At 32.7% G+C, this 16239-nt stretch overlaps 1 protein-coding gene and 1 long non-coding RNA gene across 2 annotated transcripts; both read left to right on the forward strand.

Moving 5' to 3' along the window:
* Positions 1-231: 231 nt before the first annotated feature.
* On the forward strand, positions 232-2796 carry LOC148191453 (uncharacterized). The gene is made up of 3 exons (XR_015782870.1): positions 232-995; positions 1752-1819; positions 2590-2796. It is a non-coding gene; the product is annotated as an uncharacterized LOC148191453 (long non-coding RNA).
* A 2572-nt stretch (positions 2797-5368) lies between these two features.
* LOC148191454 (FCS-Like Zinc finger 17-like) lies at positions 5369-6212 on the forward strand. The gene is made up of 2 exons (XM_088102468.1): positions 5369-5766; positions 5858-6212. Exons 1-2 carry the CDS (start codon positions 5480-5482, stop codon positions 6042-6044), a joined length of 474 nt encoding a protein of 157 aa, XP_087958594.1. The 5' UTR covers positions 5369-5479; the 3' UTR covers positions 6045-6212.
* Positions 6213-16239: the final 10027 nt, after the last annotated feature.

Below are 16239 nucleotides of genomic sequence, written 5' to 3' on the forward strand. Positions count from 1 at the left end.
ATATACGGATCCTACAAAAGGAGTTATATACGGATTTTACATACGGATTTTATATACGGATATATCCATATATAAAATCCGTATGTATTTTTCGTGCGTGGTGGCGGGAGAGTTTTCTATGAATAACATCCGTATGTAAGTGCTATAATCTGTACGTAAGTAAAAAGCAAGTATTGTCTTACTGGAAATTAATTATTTTAAAAAAATTGAAATTATATTTCATTAATTCGAAGCTGGTTTGGTAGAACACTCACTCGAGGTGTGTTCTCTCAAATCTCTCTCAAGCCCTAACTCTACACTCTCAGATCTCTCTACAACACTAACTTTAACTCTCCACTCTCCTTCTCTATTTTCACTTTCATATACAGAACCACTTTCAAATCTTAGGGTTTCATCCTCCTCTTCACTTTTCCTTCATTTTTAACCGATTAAAACTACTTTTCTATTGATTAAAACCCTCTCTACCATTTGTTCTTCGATTTCCACCGATTAAACCTCCATTTGCGCCATTTAAACACTTTTGTACCGATCAATCTTGTGTTTGAACCGATTAATCAGTTCATTTTAAGTTTCTCCCCATTTTTAGGGTTCCTTCGGTCCAGATTAGGGTACTTCCTCCATTTTGGAGTTTTCCCTCAATCGTTCTGGCTTCTATTCATTCGTTTAGGGTTTTTTAACATTTTCCTCCAATCATTCTCCGTTTCGCTCTCGATCTCGAGGTCGTCTCATTATTTCGCTGCGTTTGCTCATCAAGGAAGCTTCGAAGGAGTTCGAGTCGAGTCCGCGTCGCTCTTTTGGTCATCTCCTCGGAGGCTCTTCTGTCAAGTGGCCGCAAAATCAATCACACCCGACGGCATTTTGGCGCTGCTACTCTTTTGAAACCCAAAGAAGAGGCTGGATTGAAAACTGAAGGTGCTGTTGGGATTGTTTTTGAACCAAAAGCAGGAAGTGGTGACAAAATCTGCTGCGGAGGTTCTAAACGATCAACATAGAAAGTGAGCAGTCTTCTTGTGTTCTTGTTTCATTTCAAATCGTTCTGAGATTTAATGGTTTTTCATTTTGATTTTTTTTTAAAATTTTTCCCTCTTTTATTTTAGTTCGGCTCCTGTAGTTTTTTAGATCATGAAAGTTGCTTTCATGAAGAGGCAACAATTATCAGCGGAGCATTAGATCTCACGGAGAAGATAGCTACTGTTGGCTTGGAGAAAGGCATTATGATAGTTCTATCTCTTGCCATCTATATGTTACAAAGAATTTGACAGTTGTCATTTCTTTAAAGACTACCTACATCAAAATATATGAATTGTGTGAAATTTGCTCCTGATATACCTGGAAAAGTGAAAATATACTGTGCCAATGAGACAATTTATGCCCCTAAATGTATGATATTTTGGTTGTGTTTAAAGCTGTAGATCATGAGTGCCTAAGTTAGGAGAGCACGTTTTTCTGGCAAAGAAGTAACTATCATATGATTTTTCGAATTTTAAATCTAAATTTGTATGTATGGTCATTGCTTCATCATCCATGTCAGTTCCTTTGCTTAGCAACTAGACATGTTCTGAAGAGCTTTAGCTGGGTTCTCTTTATTGTTTTACGGTAACAATCCCAGTAATAGTAGTCTATGGATGTTATAATTTACCCACTCTTTCAGGACAATCCTCTGTTTCAGTTTCAAGATAAATCCTAACCCAGATATATCTATTATATTGGCTTGATTTTATAATAGAAAACATTTCTACATCATCATGCAGACTGCTGAGGAGGCCATGACACCAATTGAATCTACATTTTCCTTGGATGTGGCTTCCAAATTGGACTGGTGCGTTTTTTTCTATTGGCTTTTCTGGTCAGATCGATGTAGCAATCTCAGAGGGCATAATTATTTGCAACCAAATTATTATGGAATGTGGACTACTTGATATAAAGCAATTAATTATGAAAGAAAATTAAATCTTTTTTCTAAGATATAAAGTAAAGGTTTCTAAGATACATACGTTAATAAAAAATGTTTTTATATTTTAGAGGATATTATCTTTTACAACAGCATGTGTATGGCTCCTTTCTTCTAATCACTAATGCTACTGCTGTGTTGGATTGTATTTTTAAAATTGCTATTGAATCATTTCAATCGTCATGTTTCTATTTTTCTTTTCATTTTAGCTGTATGTTCTTTTATTTTATAGCTTTTCTTCCTTGATTTGTTTTCTTTTTCATTGTATTGAATGCCCCATCATCTTACGCTCTTTGTTTGTGCTGGTACTAAATTTTTTCAGTTGTAGCTACCTTTTCTATTTTATTTGAAATTTTAAAATTTCTCATACTTATTATTAGAATTATTATACTAATCCATGTTCAACTAATCAAACTCAATTAATTTATTATTACAATTTAGGAGTTAATTTATTATTACACTTTACTTTTTATATTCAATTCTTATTGTTCACTTTTAGGAGTTAATTTCTTATTACAATTTACTATACATTTTTTATAACAAGATAAATTATCTTTATTTTTCTTATAAACCTTGCAGTTTTAACTATAATATTATGACTCTTTCTATAACTTGGTTTCTCATTATCTCTTTGATAGGTCATTTCATTGGATTTAACATTAGCTATTAAATTATTCATTAATACAAGAGTTGAAGATTCTCGGTTATGGGTTTAAAGCCACCACTTTGGTGGAGCAATTCCTGGACAGTTTTTCATCGATAGCCAATTGTATAAGTAGTTTAGTTTACTACTATGTAAAAGACAATCAGTTATTATTTGCTAATTTGATTCTATTTTTTGTTAATTTGGCAGTTGTGTTTGACATTTATCAAATATATAAAACTTCTAATTATTGGATGCAGAAATGGGATTATTTAATTTTTTTTATAAAATCATAAAGTTATATACGGATTTTTCCGTATGTAACCTACATATGAATTTTTCAGATAAATTATATATAAATAAATTCATATATAACTTATATACGGATATTATATACGGATTTATCCGTATATAATTTATATACAAATATTATATACGGATTTATCCGTATATAACTTAACTACGCCAGTTTTATATACGGATTTTTACCCGTATGTAAATCGTATGTAACCAAGTGTTATATACGGATTTTGAGCCTTATATACGGATTTTGGCGGTATGTAATTTACTTTTTTCTTGTAGTGCCAAGAGTTTTATGCATATCTTTAAGACACGTCACTAGAAAATATTTTTGAAATATTAGTTTCTAGATAAGAGAATGTTTAAAATTGACAAAGTTGCTGACAATAATTATAATTAATGTCTTCAATATTATTTGATTTGTTTTTCTTACAAGACCTTTTTTTCTCCTGGCAAGATTACCATAATATTACAATTTGTGTATATAAATACGCACCGACGAAAAAAATACAGAGAGAGACACACAGAAATAATAGAGATAGAAAGAGAGGAAGAAAATATAAGTATAGAAAAGGAAGAATTAGAGAAGTACCCAAAGCTTAAAAGGTATGTCACCTTTACACCTTTCTTTTTTTCTCTTTTGATTGTACTCTGAAGTTTTTTCTAAACGTATTATTTTACTACACATAAATAACGTTTTTTTTAACATAAAAAGAATAGTTTCCCTCGTTTCTTTTCGTATTGGTTACATCTCTCGCATCACGTGATATTTATTTTTAAATTTTATTCCAAAAATAAAAAATATTTTCTTATCAAGTATTTTCTTTAAAAAAAAATAATAAATCATAAAATAAAAGGTATAAGTACCGTGACCTATGGTCAGTTTCTTTCCTTTTCACCATTCTTAAAATAAAAGAATACAAAATCTTTAAAATAAAAAAATGACAACATTTGTTAAACAAACTTTTCTTTTACCATAACTACGTCATCCCTGATTGTTCATCATAAATGATATACGTAGGGTCAAGGTCAATCCTTGTCGGACTCATAAAACAAAAAAATATTTTGGTATTAGTTTCTTTATATAATTATTTTTTTGGAAAAATTAAATATTTTGGAAAACCACATCAACTTTATACATTTAATTAAAGGTATTGCTTTTGGACAATACATTTCTTATACATGTGTAACCGATTCCCAAACCTAAAATTTAGTTTTCGTAGACTATGTCTTATTTTATGGTTTTACATAGTTTTTTCAGAATAAATTATATTGATGACTCCCAAAACTTTTTTCTTAAACTTGTTTGTTTTCAATTCGTCGTTCCGTCACGATTTCTGTTGTTACAATGCCTTCAATGGAAATGTTTAGAAGCATTCAACTGTATTTTTGTTAAATGTTTATAGATGATGTTAGAAAAATTAAAGATATTTATTATAGCTTGAGGTTAAGAATTATTTATTGACGTGTTTAGAGAGTACATTGATTTTTTTTATATATATCCACTGGATTGCTACAATTGCTAAATAACTCACTTAATACTCAGTAAAGAAAATCAAATGTCACTCTACCTAAAAGTGAAACAGAGGCTTAATTTTAAAGATTTCAAATTGATGATTGCATTACTTCTCAAAAATTAAAAATGGTTTCTCTACAAAAATACAAATCACTATTTTTTAATAATTTAAAGCGATTAGATTGATGTAAAAAAGAAAAAAACTATAGATTTTTGTTTTCATTTATAACACACTCATATGACAGTTTTTTTTCATTAAGTAAAAGAATGTTTTACTGATTTATTCAACCATGCAAATTAATGGCACAACCTTTGAATATTCCATCAATACATATGGTACATATTCTATTCATAGATATATGGTCAGTGGCTATTGCCATTCTCCCTTTCCCACCGGAAAGAATATATAAGAACTCTTTGCAACAATGGTGCGATTCCAAGGTTTAGTGTCCGGCTGAGGCAGCGCCACGTGTAATCTCTATGTTTAAGATAATAGATCAAGTATCACTGTTTTATTTTATTGATTCGTATATTTAAAATAGACCGATAATAAGTTATCAAATATGCAGCTTTTAAAAAAAATGTTTTTTAATTTTTAACCATACATTAAATCATGTCTTCTTTGGTACCACAAGTTTCATGTGTGTATATTGCAAACTATTATTATAAAAACAAATCTCTGTCAGCATCTCTCAGCCGTGTCCCAGTGGGCCAAACAAAAGCAATAATACAAACACCGGAAATAGACACAAGCCATAATTTCACCACCTACTCCATTATTTTATGCTCCCTCTTGTCATCTTTTTCGTTTTTTTGACCTATGGAAAAGCATGCTGTAAAAGCCTGCATCAATCTCAGATAAAAATATTTGTATTCTAATGTAACTTAATGAAACACGTGTTATATAACTTACACAGTAAAACATGAGTGATGCTGCAATGCAATGCCCTTTTTGTGGGGGCATGCTTCCTTTAAATATCAGCCATTCCTTCCTTTCAACAATTCATCCACTTCCATTTTCTTTCTCCTCTATATTCCATTTTCCTTCTGCGTTATTTCTCCACTCACCATGCTTCCAAAGTTCATCAATATCAGCCCCTTCAAAGCCGAACACCAAGAATTGAAGCACATGAACAAAAGAAGAAAGCATGAGAAATCATTCGAGAGTAGCAGCACGGATGTTGGTTTGAGACTTCTCCCTCAAATCACCAGCTCAAAGACCACATCAAACGTTCTCTTGAAATCTGCAATGAGAAAGCCAAACCAGTATTCCATCCCTCAAGAATTCTGCTTCCTTAAAACTTGCAATCTCTGCAATAAGCAGCTCAGTCCAGACAAAGATATTTACATGTACAGGTATATATACATATATAGTTATTTTAACATTGGAATTAGCATAGTGATTTTACGAGGATGTGTTTTGATTTGTGATACGATGTTTGTGCAGAGGGGATCAAGGTTTCTGCAGTGTAGAGTGCCGCAACAGACAAATAGTTTTGGATGAGATGAAGGAATTAGAAAGCTCAACCAAGCAAATGGTAGCATCTTACAGACAATGTTGCAGTGAGGCACGTCAAGAGACTCGCCTTATACTGAAGGACCTTCGAATGCAGAGACTCAAATCTAGAGTCTGAACAAAATCCTTATCGGTATAATGAAAACCATTGGAAATAATTTTTGTAGATTTGCTGCATAACTATATGAAACATGTTATACAGTTCTTCTTTGTTTTTGAGAATTTTGACAGAATGATGACGTGTTGCTCAATATTTTTTTAACTGGAAGAAATATTAATATTCTTATATAGTTTATTTAGTTTAATCTTTAGAATAATAAATATAATAATAATATAATATAATAATAATTATTATTATGAATATTCTATGCTGGCTGTTCTACCTGACGTACTTTCTTTTATGTAAGCAAAATGGTGGATAAGGATACGCTTTTAAATTCCGTTTCTAGCCCTTCGATTTTCCTTAATGAGTATCTTATCACATGAACTGTTGCATAGGAATAATAAATATTGGACCCAGCTTTAAACACTGATATGGACTGCCATCAAGATATTTTTGCTATTAATCTATTTTATAAAAGTTAGATTTCTCATCGAGAGTGAGTTTGTGTTAGATTATTTCAGTTTAATAAAATGTTTATAATAAAAATCAATTAGATATTTTTATTTTATTTTTTATGGATCAGTTGTATTTAATGGAAATGAGAGAAGAGAAAGTGACAGAAGAGAAATATTTTAAGGAAAATGTTAACAGACTTGACTACATCCTATTTTTGCTGAGTCACACTGGCCACCCTTATTTATTGCTTTGGAAAGGTATCTTAAATTTCAATTTACAATTAAATGATGATTTTATTTTGGACAAAAATATATATACATTCTTATAAGAAAAATACTTAATAATATCTATTTATTTTAGTTCTATCTCTTGTTTTATATATCTTATAAATTTATCATTTCTTTTCTCTCTTTAGGTTTTAGTTGAAGTGTCTATCAATATCTTGAATGTCCATCAAACATTCTTTCATTTTAGTCATATCATTCATATTATTATATAGTTGTCAAGCGGTTATTTTCAATTTTAAATTATTATTTTTCGAGTAAGTATAGTGAAAGGTAATGCGAATTTAGTTCTAAAATAATAAAATAGAAGAACTGAATTAAATAGATGAAGAAAGGATTGAAGAGAGAAATAAAGAAAAAAAAAAGTTAATGGAGAAAACAATAAAGAGGAGAATGAATTTATTGACTTCTAGTTGAAAAATAAACACTTGTTTACTTGAAAAGTACAAAAAATTTGTTATTAAATCTAACTCATATTAATAAAACACAGGTGGGAAATGTTATTTATATATTCTATTAATACTTATATGTAGTTTGAAATTTCTTGAAAAGATATATATTAAATTTTAGGTTAAATCATGTTCTTTGTTATATTTTTATGAAAATTTCAAATCAGTCCTACTTATTTTTTTTTCTAAATTTGATTTTTATTTTAAAAATTTTGATTCAATCATGTTACTTTTATTAGTACTTTACTACGTTAAAGAGATACTATGTATCGGTTCATTTTTCTTAAATTTTAAATTTTAACTTTCTTAAAAATTTAAAATACATGGTGTGTCAAATTGATGTTTTGTCACGTAAAGGTGTAATATATGACAACGAGTCAATGTTATGTGTCATTGTCTTAATCATAATTTAGTCTTTATAATATTTTATTTTGTCTTAATTTGATTTCAACTTTTTTAAAATTAAACAATTTCTTTTATCTCTTAATTAAAACAAAATTTAATTTTTATATAAATGTTATACAAATATTTTTATTAAAATTTATATTTTTAGTAATATTAAGTTCATTTAAATTTATATTTTATATTGAATTTTATTTAAAATTGTTAATAAAAAGTATTGTTAATTAAAAGTAATGTTAATAAAAAAAACTCAAAATTGATTTCAACAAAATTAATTTAAATTTGTCTATCAATTTCATTTCATAAAATAAAATAAATTTATCAACTTTTTCAATTCTTGTAAATAATTATATATTTTTAAATATGTAAAATTCAATAATTTATATACAAATATTTTAGTTGGTTTTAAAAATAAAAATTGTATAAATTTAAATGTAAAATTTAAAACAATTTTATAATAATTTAAAATAAATAAATTTAACATTTCTAAATAATGTTAAATAAAGTTCAATGTAAAATATAAATATAAATAAATTTAATCTTAATCAAAATATTTAATAAAAATATTTGTATAATATTTATAAAAAAATAAATTTGGTTTCAATTTAGAGATGAAAAAATTTGCATAATTTAAAAAAATATAAAAATAAATTAAGACAAAATAAAAATTTGGAGACCAAATTAAGATTAAGGTAATGATACGGTGTGACAGTGACTTCTGCCACATCAAACTACCACTATCATGTGACATGATTTTAGCTGACACATGACTAATTTTTATTTTTTATAAATAAATATTTAAAAAAAAGTCATAACTACAAACAAAAATAATCTAATTGTATCAAAATTTTCAAAATAAAAATTAAATTGAGAGGCATGGATGTTTATAATGAACAGGGGTTGCTCTAAAAAAAAGTCCTTAGTTTGTGGGTTTTAATATGAACGTTATAAAGATCTGTCATAATTTGTGGATTTATATTGCATATAATTATCCTATTCATCACCCTTTTTGAAGTGTTGAGTAATGCTTTATTTGTAGCCATTATTTTGGATTTATGGATAATTAATATGATTTGTTCAATTAATTAGTTATGTTATCTGTGTTGGCTAATTAGGTTAACCGAATGGTTAAAATCGTATGTAGTGAAATAATCATATTAGCTGGGAACCGATGTTGATTTTGATATTTTGGATGCTTAATATTGTAAAGTTTGTTACTTGATTAATAATTTTATGTGGGTAATTTGAATTAGTAGATGATTTATATTGTAAGTTGGTTAAAACAATATTTCATCTACAATTAGCTACATAAAAAAATCTAAAAATATTATCACAACATTTTTTTTGTTTTAAATTTCGAATACTTATACAATGCTAGATAAGACGTGCATTAAGAAAATTAAACATAAATAAACCAGTGGTAAATTGTTTAAATTATAGTATAGGTTAGCCAATTGAATTACTTTAAATAGTTTTATAATATAACATGGCCAGCAAAGGTAGAGTGGTACATGTAACAATCGGATATCAAAACGAGTTACTTTAAAAAATATTAATAAGCACTTAAAATAACAAAAAATAACTAAACAAATAAATCATACAATTATATTTATAAAATATATATTTTACTTCCTTTTCAAGTAACTGATACCGTATAAAAAGAAATTGTATTTGGTGTGTAAATTTCTTTTATGTCAATTAATATATTAAATAAATCATGTATTAACCCTTTAAAAAATATTTAAAGAAATTACTCATATTCATTATTTCTAGCTAAAATCATATCAAATCTTAAAATATCTATTTCTTTCGCATTTAATTTTAAATTTAAAAATCTAAAACTTTAAAGAATAAAATTTGTCCTAGTTCTACCAATAGATTTAACTTTTGAAGAAAAGATATATTATTTCATTTTGAATTCTTTTAATTTTAAACTATTGACTTACTAAAAGAATAAGTTATCTTAATTTGGATCACGAATCTAAAAAATATGAAAATATAACTTAAAGAAAAAAATGAAAATAAAATTAATATTTATCATTATAATTATTTTACTAATGTCAACACCTAATTTCGTCCGGATTGACTAAATAATAGGTCGCTTCTTACGTTGTCCCATTCTATGTAATTTTTCTTGTATTGTTTTTCTTTCATTCTTTATTTTTATCTTATTTGGTTATTTATTTATTTTATTATTTTTTTTTTATTTTTTAAGTTTACTTTATTATATTATATTACTTTATATTTTTTCTTTTCTTCCATTATTATTCTATTTTATTTTACTTTATTTTATTATTATTTTAATTCTATTTTCGTTATAATATGTATTATTACTATTTTGTTTCTTCTTACATTATTTCTATATTAGTTTATTTTACTATATTTTATTTAGTCTTTTTTTTTAAAAAAAAAAAAAAATTAATTTAAAAAATAGAAATAAAAAATAAAAAATCCTAGGGTCAATGAAGCTGCCCCTCCTACAACGCAAAGCGTCAGGCAATGCTTACCATCCTGCGACACACAGTTATGCTTAAAATGAGCACATTCAGTGACAGCGTGAAAAAGTCTTGCTTCCTTTTACTGAAATTTGTTACGTAAGACTACAAGCATACATCAAAGGGGAAGATTTTTCGAACGAGCTTCTGCAACTAATACAGTGAAGACATGAAGAAAAAGAAAAAAACAAAAGGAAGATCCCAGAGGATAGGCCAGAGCTCCCAGGAAGCAGAGGAGACAGAAGTTTGGGTTGGCTTTTGAAAATCGTTTCATCACAGTCATTAAAAAGGGAGGGAGAGAATCATTTTGCCTTCACCTTCACCTTGGCTGCCATCCGGAACCGTAGTGCACATTCAACCTAACGTTTCTGGGCGTGTAAGAACATTTTGGTAATCCAAAGAAGATTCGGTCTAAGAGAGCCAGGGGACTAAAACCGGACGGAAGAGTCTTGAAGCCGCGAAGGTAAGTCTTCGTATTCCCAAGCTTTTTGGTCATGCTCCTCGTAGATATGCTTTCCTTATGCATGCTGAGAGATGAATGATTGATGTTCCACCAATGTATATGGTTGCATTTGCTTGCTTTCCTCTGTTAATCAAAACTGCACCCAAAATGCAGTTTCAGCGCCTGCAAATTTCGTCTATTTAACTAACAAGAGAAGATAGGCATACACTTTCCTAACATCAACACTCCATACCCCTTTGTTACCCAGAAAACGTGCAAGTAAAGAGTAAACTGGATTAGCAAATGCATTTTCATAAAGCAAAACAGAAGGCAGAAATAACTTTTCTATCTAACAAGATCTCCCTCAACCCGAGTTATAGTGTCGGCCGCAACTACCTTCCATCATCCTTCACCTGTATCAAAGAGAATAAAAATCACAGATCCCATGCCAATACGCTCAAAGTTTGCCTCTGTTATATCCAACACATTCAAACAAGGGTGACAGATTAATATTTCAGCTGCATCGCTAGTTCAACATCCTTGAGTTCATTGACTCCATCACCAAGCACCAAAAACTATGTTATCACCAGCCTGTAATACACCTATCTAATTAGTCCACTCCCTCAAGATTTCTAGGTTACAACATTCATCAGACTAATTCCAAAAAAGAAAAGAGGCCACCACTGTTTCAGACAAAACAGACATCCATCGTTCTTAATCTTAGAAGACAAAACATCCAAACTAATCAGTAAATTTCAGAGAGAATGAAAGAAGGAAAGTGGTGGCGCCGGTGAGGGAAGGAGCTCCGGCGAGGGCAACTGGGCGCGGCGGTTATGGCAGAAGAGGAGATCTGACAGAACGGCCCGTGGCGGCCTCGGTGGCGGCACTTTCTGCCTCTTTGGTGGCGGCGTCCGTGGTAGAAGAGAAGGAGAGGAGAAGCTTGGCGCGACAACCGAAAGGATATGCGGCGGCCATCGGCGCACTGGCGGCGGCCAGTCCTGGTGGAGGTGAGGAGGGTTACCATTTTCGAAGCAGGAAGAGAGGGAAGGCAGTGGTGCCGCGGCGGCAGTCCTCCTGGTGGCGCCTGAGGTCGCGGTTGATGCCGAGATCAGTAGAGGGCGTCTTTCGTTGGGACTTGAAGAAGCAACGGCGGAGGTGGGCGCTTCCGGGTTCCCTTGTTCAGAGAGAAGAAGATCCTGGGTCTCAGAGAAGAATGGAGTGTTTAGAAGAATGGAAGAAACCCTTGCTGATTGAAAGGAAAGGCCTTAGGCCTGTTTTTCGGAAACAACACTCTCTAAAAAAAAACAAACAAAAATAAAAATAAAGGTCCTTTCTTCTTCGCGTAATCCCTACATCGCACCCGTGCACCCCCCACACCTCCCTGGGCCAGTGCTGGGCCATACCCAAAACGAAACCAAACAAAGTTGTTTCTGTTCCCCCTGTTTTCCTTTTCACGCCCCCTGTCCGTCTGGGCTTAGGCCCAGTTCGCTGTTAAAAATAAAATTAGTTTGGGCACCTCCGTTATCACTTCCACACCCCTTTCAGTTTGGGTTTAGGCCCAATCTATAAAAAAAAAAAAGAGGAAAATAGTTTAGACACCCCAGTTTCTTATTTAGGCACCCCTATTATTTGTTTTATTTTCATTACTTATTTATTTATTTGCTTTTCTTTATTTATTTTATTTTGTTTCCTTCTTTTTCTTATTCTATTTGTTTTTTTTATTATTGTTATTGTTGTTATTATTTTTATTGTTTTTTTATTTTATTTTATTCTAAACATCTATTTATTTTAAAATACATATTTAATAATACATAGAAAATAAAAATATTTATATATATACAAAATTTACAAAAAAAATATTTTAAAGGTTTAGGCACATGTGTGATCGTGCGCATCGTCCTTGTGCTAAAACCTTTTCTTCTTCTTTTCTAAAAAATAATAATAAAATATTTTAAAGGTTTAGGCACATGTGTGATCGTACGCATCGTCCTTGTGCTAAAAACCTTTTCTTCTTCCTTATAAAAATTACAAAAAAATACGTTCTAAAGGTTAAGCACACGTGTGACCGCTCGCGTCGTCCTTGTGCTGAAAACCTTTTCTTCTTCCTTATAAAACTACAAAAAAATACGTTTTAAAGGTTAAGCACACGTGTGACCGCTCGCGTCGTCCTTGTGCTAAAACCTTTTCTTCTTTCTTATAAAATTACAAAAAAAAATACGTTTTAAAGGTTAAGCACACGTGTGACCGCTCGCGTCGTCCTTGTGCTAAAACCTTTTCTTCTTTCTTATAAAATTACAAAAAAATACGTTCTAAAGGTTAAGCACACGTGTGACCGCTCGCGTCGTCCTTGTGCTGAAAACCTTTTCTTCTTCCTTATAAAACTACAAAAAAATACGTTTTAAAGGTTAAGCACACGTGTGACCGCTCGCGTCGTCCTTGTGCTAAAACCTTTTCTTCTTTCTTATAAAATTACAAAAAAAAATACGTTTTAAAGGTTAAGCACACGTGTGACCGCTCGCGTCGTCCTTGTGCTAAAACCTTTTCTTCTTTCTTATAAAATTACAAAAAAATACGTTTTAAAGGTTAAGCACACGTGTGACCGCTCGCGTCGTCCTTGTGCTAAAACCTTTTCTTCTTTCTTATAAAATTACAAAAAATACGTTTAAAGGTTTAAGCACACGTGTGACCGCTCGCGTCGTCCTTGTGCTAAAACCTTTTCTTCTTTCTTAAGTAAAATTACAAAAATATTTTAAAGGTTGAGCACACGTGTGATCGCGCGCATCGTCCTTGTGCTAAATACCTTTTCCGTTATTTTATAAAAATATCAAAAATATGAAATTTTCAAAAAAACTAAAAAACATCAACAATTTCAAACAACAAACAATATCGCCTTGCCAGAACTACGTGATCCTTGATTCTCCATCAAAAGTGGAGATACGTAGGAGCAAGGCTAGCCCTTGTCAGGTTCACTTTCCCAAAAATCCAAATTTATCCATAATCATTTTCCAAACAAAATTTTCTAAACAATTTTCAAACAAATTTTCAAGCAGTTTTCTAAAAGAACTACGTAACCCTGATTTCTCATTTTGAATGAGAATACGTAGGAGCAAGGTCAATCCTTGTCGGGCCCAAAAAACTAAAAAATATATTTTGTTTATTTATAATTTTATTTTAGGGGATAGTTAAACATTTTGAAAACCACATCATATTCGTGCATTTAGTTAAAGGTACTGCCTTAAGGCAGGCGTTGTAGGGTGTTAATACCTTCCCTACACGTAACCGACTCCCGAACCTAGAATCTGGTTTTCACGGACCGTGTCTTATCATTTTATGGTTTTTCCGTAGTTTTCCAGAATAAACTATGGTGGCGACTCCAAATCTCTTTTCAAAACCCGTTTCTTTGGATCGTCGTCCCGTCGCGATTCCGGTTGCGACAGATGGCGACTCCACTGGGGACTTTTAGAGAGTCGAGCCATTTAATTAGATGCGCGAATTTGGTGTGGTTTTGCTTTGTGTTTTTCGTTCCCTTTTCTCTATCTATGCTTGATGTTTGGAATAACTGCAATAACGGTGGAATATTGAACCCTAGGGTAGACAATATGTTTATATCTGCCTGGGAATTTTTCTGGTTGTTTTGCAGGTGAGGGTTTGGGTATGCATTGCATTCTCCCTTCACACACACACTTTGTGCATATCATGAGTGGGGCCCTATACCCGGGTCTGAGCGTAACTTAGAATTAGAGGAGTTGTGTAGCGGTGTCATTCTGGGATGTACTTCCTGTCTGGCTATCGTGAGAACTCAAGCTAGAGTCTGTTCTCTTCATTTGTGTCTCCACATCTAGTTGATTACTCTGACTGTTGTGGAGAAGCAATGAAAAGGGCCATAGCTCTAGCGACCATCGACCTTTAGGTTCAGAGAGCCATCCTTGTGAGGTTGCATGTACTTGACTTTCAATCTGAAGCGCTGAACCTTTATTAGGGCACAAAGGGAGAAATGTGCATTCCTGTAACCCTCACTCTGTTTGTTTTTTTTTGAAAATAATGACTTTGCATTCTCATACCATGCATACATTTTTGTTAACCATGTTGTTTTACTTCACTATATTTTCATGCATCATGTTCATTCGTCATTTGGTAACATGCTGGTTTTAGGGGGAAATCACAGGCATTCGCTTGATCTCGTACAAGATGGAAGTTGATGCAAGATCTGGTGCTACACAACAGACCGACTCTGCCATGTTAAGAAAAAAATCTCGCCTGAGGACTCATAGTGGGAACTTGACAGGGTTGATAGACTTAGGCAAAAGGTTAAAGACCATAAAGAGAGAAAACTTCAAGAAGAAGTATGGGAATCTGTTGGATTTAATGGAGGTAGAGGTACAGTTGCCTGCTATCACAGCCCTGGCACAGTATTACGACTCTCCGCTAAGATGCTTCACCTTTCAAGATTTTCAGCTGGCGCCAACTATAGAGGAGTTTGAGCACATCCTGGGATTGCCGCTAGAGGGTACCACTCCGTATCAACACTTGGAGCATCACGCCTCCATCCCTACCATCGCCGCCATAATGAAGGTACATCCCGAGGAACTTGAAGACAGGTTGGTAACTAGGAATCAAGTGCGCGGACTGACGCAAGGATATTTGGAACAGTACTTGCACCATCTAGCTGATGGGGAAGAGTGGGAGACTTTTATGGACGTGTTAGCCCTTACCGTGTATGGCGTCATGTTGTTTCCCAAAGTAGAGGACTTTGTGGATTATGCCGCGATAGATGTCTTCGTGGCAAGAAAGACGAGATCAGAAAACCCTGTGACAGCAGTCCTCGCAGATGTTTATGGGACCTTGAGTTTTTGCCATGAAAGAAAGGGGAAGAAAATTCTTTGTTGTTTGCCGGCACTGTATGAGTGGATGAATGCGCGCGTATGTAAGGGGGCGGTTAGTGTCAGGTGTTTATCGGGAGATCCTTCACACCAAGGGCCCAAGGACAAAGGAGGAAACGAGTGGGCCCAATTCTTTGCTGGCTTGAATGGTGGAAAAGTAAAATGGCGTCTTCCTTGGCTTGGGATTAAGCCCTCCATCCATCATTGTGGCAACTTTCCCAATGTACCCCTCATAGGTACCCGATATTGCATCAATTATAACCCTGTCTTGGTTCAAAGGCAATTCGGAAATCCCATGAAAGGGGCACCTTCACCGGACTACCTTACGACATTGTTCGTCTATTATGAGGATGGGCACCTCACCGAAACGTTGAGGAAAGTTAGAAGTGCTTGGGAAAACGTTATGCGAGCTGAAAAGGATTTAAGGTTGGGAGTGGTGGACGACAAAGTTAGTTATCATACCTGGATCCTGGAAAGGGTAAAGGAAGTCAAACTGCCTTTCAAGCCAATCAGCGATCAGCCAGTTGATGAAGGGTCCTCCCAAGACCTAGAGAGCGAAGAGGTGAAGGGGTTGAAAATAGAGATGGAAAAACTGAGGGAGAAGAATGCTAGGTTGAGAAAGGAATTACAAGCTGCGCGCAACGATTTCGTTGATATGAGGAATGATAAAGAAGAAAAAGCACAGGCCTATGAAGAAATTGTCAGAAGTCAGAAAGCCGAAAGAGATTATACATTCCGACTGAAACAAGATCTTGCAGCTGCAAGCAAGGAGCTCGCCATGAGAGTGAAGGAGAAGAATGCG

The sequence above is a fragment of the Vigna umbellata genome, chromosome 11 (genome assembly GCF_029865625.1).
Source record: "Vigna umbellata cultivar VRB3 chromosome 11, Vumbellata_1.0, whole genome shotgun sequence".
Lineage (NCBI taxonomy): Eukaryota > Viridiplantae > Streptophyta > Magnoliopsida > Fabales > Fabaceae > Vigna > Vigna umbellata.

What these genes read in the sequence shown, in the direction of transcription:
- LOC148191454 (XM_088102468.1), top strand. Translation starts at nt 5,480, where the DNA reads ATGCTTCCAAAGTTCATCAATATCAGCCCCTTCAAAGCCGAACACCAA. An exon ending in AAAGATATTTACATGTACAG is followed by an intron (nt 5,767 to 5,857) that starts GTATATATACAT and finishes ATGTTTGTGCAG; the next exon opens with AGGGGATCAAGGTTTCTGCA.